We start from the raw sequence: 4,155 nt of genomic DNA, 5'->3' as shown, positions 1-4,155 counted from the left end.
AAATTACTGATATTGAAAGGAAAAAAACAGCCGTGACAGATTTCGCTAAGAAAAATAAAGTTCGCGTGACAGAAATCGCCATAATCCGTTTCGGAAACAATAAAGATTCTACTCCAACCAGACAACTGCAGAACACAGCAACTATAGTTATTCTCTGCTATAAGCTTCTGAATCTAATATAGTTCTGCGTGCAGTAGTGTACTTCTTAAATGTCTTTTGAAGAGTAAATATGTTACATAATAAACGTGTATCCATACCACTGAAGAGGTTCCCGATTCTCTTAAATACTTCTAATATGGCCGTTGAATTTCCAATAAAAGTGCCTGACATTTTCAAGCCTCTTGGTGGAATGTCACAGACTGCAACCTTTATATTGTTAGGAATCCATTCGACAAAGTAGCTGGAATAAAGGTTAATTATAAGATAAACAACTTTGTTTACAACAAACAACCTTTAAAAATCGTCAATATTTTACTTTTATTTGGTGAATATCATATATATATATATATATATATTGTTTTTATGGACAAAGAAAATTTTGTTATTTACTCTAAAGGCATCGTTATTTCATAATTATTTCTAACTTTTATTCATAAAGTCATTGTTACGATCACTTGTATCTTTTTTTCATGATTATAAAGTCATTGTTACGATGATTTGTATCTTTTTTTTCTTTATTATAATGTCATTGTTACGATGATTTGTATCTTTTTTTCATTATTATAAAGTCATTGTTACGATGATTTGTATCTTTTCTCTTTATTATAAAGTCATTGTTACGATGATTTGTATATATTTTTTCCTTATTATAAAGACATTGTTACTTATTGATTTGTATATTTTTTCTTTACGCCAAAGGCATCGTTATTTGATTATAACATCTAACTTTTTTATTATAAAGTCATTGTTACGATGATTTGTATCTTTACTATAAAGACATCGTTACTTAATGATTTGTATATTTTTTATTTATAATAAAGTTACCATTATTTGATGATGTGTAACATTTTTCTTTATTACAGAGTCATCTTTACTAATACTAGATATCTGTATCAATTTTTCTTTTTAATAAGACATCGTTATTTGATGACATTTTTCTTTACTGATCTATTTAATAAACCTAGTAACGTGCTGCTTTCGTCATTGTTGTCAAGTAAATCCACAAAAAAAGTTAACAGGTTTTTCCACTACATATACACGTATTTATTTGATTATTTAACTACTTTCTGAAGTTCCTCATTAGGAGCGAGACTAAACTTTGTGGTTAATTAAGAAACTTTATTGTATTTTTCATCTGACTTCTACTTCCATCGGTTCACGTACGTTTTAAATAAATCTGTTAGCAAAAACACTGAAACGTGATTGTCAGACCCTGATACAGATGTTTAGTTGGTTAATTTCCTTCATCGTGATGCTGTATAGATAATAAACTGTATTTATGTGAGTGACGGAAATTTGACTCGAACAAAAAACTTTTTCAAACCTGCTGTTTTTGGTGTGCATCGATAAAATCTGTTCTTCCACTTCTTTCATGCTTACCATGCCCCTGAACATTGCCGCTGCAGTGAGGTACTTCCCGTGGCGGGGATCGCATGCAGTCATTATGTTTCGAACATTAAACATCTAGAAAATAATATGGAATTAATCCACTTACTTATTGAGATCTTCTACTTTTCAGGAAATATGAGCTTTAACAGAATATTTTAATAAAAGTAGTGTAAATGACAGTAGTAATATTTACCATAGCACTTCACTTACCATCTCCTACTAGCATGACTTATCCAACAACCAGAACCACTGCAGCTCAATCAACAATCTAAACCACTGCAGCTCATTCAACAATCTGCACCACAACACTTCATTTACCATTGCCTATCATCTGTATCATTCACTTACATGTTTCCACCGCAACAATCAACCCAACAACTTGCACCATGGCACGCCATTTACTAGCTGCAATCCCGTTCCATCTATCGACCTGTACATCCATAAATCTGTATCACCACTCTCCATTACAAGCAACCAATTCAATTCCTCCAACAATCTACACATTATACGACACTTATCAGGTACTGAACCAACTGATCCATCAATCTATACACCACACTTCACTTGCACGTTACCATCACAATCCATCCATTAATTAGCATACCATCCTTCTTTTACTGATATTCATCTAAAGAACTAATAAATGAAACTTTCAGTGGTGAAATAATGCAATTTGTGTTTCTGTAAAAACAAGTACTTGAGCTAGCACTTACTATCATCAAACAGTTTTCTGGTTATTTATCAAAATAACTTATAAATCGCTGATAAAAAGAAAACGTTATATTTAAATGATTGAACATTCTACGGTAGCAGGAACATGATAATATCTCTATTGCTTCTACCTGTTGGGTAAGCTCTTGAACATTCAAAGTACTATATGCCTGGCTCCCTTTGGCGACGAGTGGGCTAAATCCTGGCATGAAGAAATGTAAACGAGGAAAAGGAACCATATTTACTGCAAGTTTTCTAAGATCAGCATTTAACTGACCAGGAAACCGAAGACAAGTAGTCACACCGGACATGGTAGAAGACACGAGCTTGTTCAGGTCATCATTTACCGGTTTTTGAAGTTTTAGGGTTTGAAAACAAATGTTGTAGAGGGCCTCGTTGTCGATGCAGAAAGTTTCATCCGTGTTCTCTAGTAACTGGTGCACTGATAATGTTGCATTATATGGCTCGACCACAGTATCAGAAACCTGCAAAAATTCCCCTATTATATTATGTAATCCAGTTAAAAAGGTTTCAATTATGTAAAGTATGTTACCATTCAAAGAATCATGTTATCCAATTTCGCCGTTATGCTAGAATTTAATTACATTATTGCTCTAAAAGAAATGTATCCTTCCCCAGCTATGCAATCATATTCAAAGAACTGAATTACATAAAGTTTGCCGTCCTAAAAGAAATCATGCTTCTCCAGCTTTGCAGTTATGCTCAAAGGACTGAATTACATACACTCTGCCATCCTAAAATAAATCATGCGTCCCCATATTTGTAATTATATTTAGAGAACTGAATTACATAATTTCGTAAATTATCTTGTCTTAAAAGAAAACCCACGCTTCCACAGTTTTGCAATTATACTAAAAGAATTGAATTACATAAAGTCTGTTATGCTGAAAGAAACTCTGTTTCTCTAGCTTCGCCACTGTACTTAAAGGATTGAGCTACAAAGAATGTTGCGCTAAAAGGAGTCATACTTCCCGAGCTTTGTAATTATACCGCATGGACTGAATTGTTTGAATATTACTACTTCTCTGATTAGATAGACCATCAGGCTAAATATGTTAAAGTGTCTGGAATACTTTTTGATCAACTAGAATGGACTGAATTGTTTGAATATTACTACTTCTCTGATTAGATAGACCATCAGGCTAAATATGTTAAAGTGTCTGGAATACTTTTTGATCAACTAGAATAGTTTTCAGGTAAAGATAACTATTTAAGATTAATAATATGGACACCCATTGGAAATCATGAAATTAAGAAATATATTGTTCAAATTGGGTTATTGATTTACCATTGGCGAAGGAAACACTGAAAATGAGGATAGAATCCGATCAGGGTATTCTTCCTTAAGCTTAGAAAGCAGCAAGGTTCCCAATCCCGATCCCGTGCCTCCTCCTAGAGAATGAGTAAGCTGAAATCCCTGCACACAATCACAGGATTCCGCTTCTTTCCTGATGACGTCCAACACGGTATCGATGAGCTCGGCACCATCCGTGTAGAAGCCCTTCGCCCAGTTGTTGCTTGCCCCATTATTTCCTAGAAAATTACAATCATACAATCAAAAGTGTTTAGGCCTAAGTACATTATCAGTTGAAACCAACAATTTATAGGTATTATATCATTATATACACTCTATATATTTAAATGTTACAATCTTCTACTAATATGTCATTATATACACTGTATATATTTTATGTTACAATCTTCTTCTGATATATCATTATATACACTGCATATATTTTATGTTACAATTTCCTACTAATACATCATTGTATACACTATATATTTTATGTTACAATATTTTATTAATATATCATTATATACACTGTATATATATTTTATGTTACAATCTTCTTCTGATATATCATTATATACACT

General features: G+C 32.6%; 1 protein-coding gene across 1 annotated transcript in view; it reads right to left on the bottom strand.

The window, feature by feature from the left end:
- Positions 1–132: 132 nt before the first annotated feature.
- LOC111086539 (tubulin beta-4B chain-like) overlaps positions 133–4,155 on the bottom strand; it is an 11,851-nt gene continuing 7,828 nt past the window's right edge. Inside the window, exons 4-7 of the mRNA XM_022389736.1 lie at positions 3,569–3,813; positions 2,391–2,744; positions 1,484–1,623; positions 133–400 (exon numbers count right to left, since the gene is read on the bottom strand). Of these exons, the coding sequence (XP_022245444.1) occupies positions 148–400; positions 1,484–1,623; positions 2,391–2,744; positions 3,569–3,813 (992 nt within the window). The 3' untranslated portion in view covers positions 133–147. The remainder of the gene's footprint in view (positions 401–1,483; positions 1,624–2,390; positions 2,745–3,568; positions 3,814–4,155) is intronic.

This window comes from Limulus polyphemus, unplaced genomic scaffold (genome assembly GCF_000517525.1).
Source record: "Limulus polyphemus unplaced genomic scaffold, Limulus_polyphemus-2.1.2 Scaffold1174, whole genome shotgun sequence".
Lineage (NCBI taxonomy): Eukaryota > Metazoa > Arthropoda > Merostomata > Xiphosura > Limulidae > Limulus > Limulus polyphemus.
The sequence above is the reverse complement of the archived record's forward strand: the minus strand, read 5'-3'. Positions and strand labels throughout refer to the sequence as shown.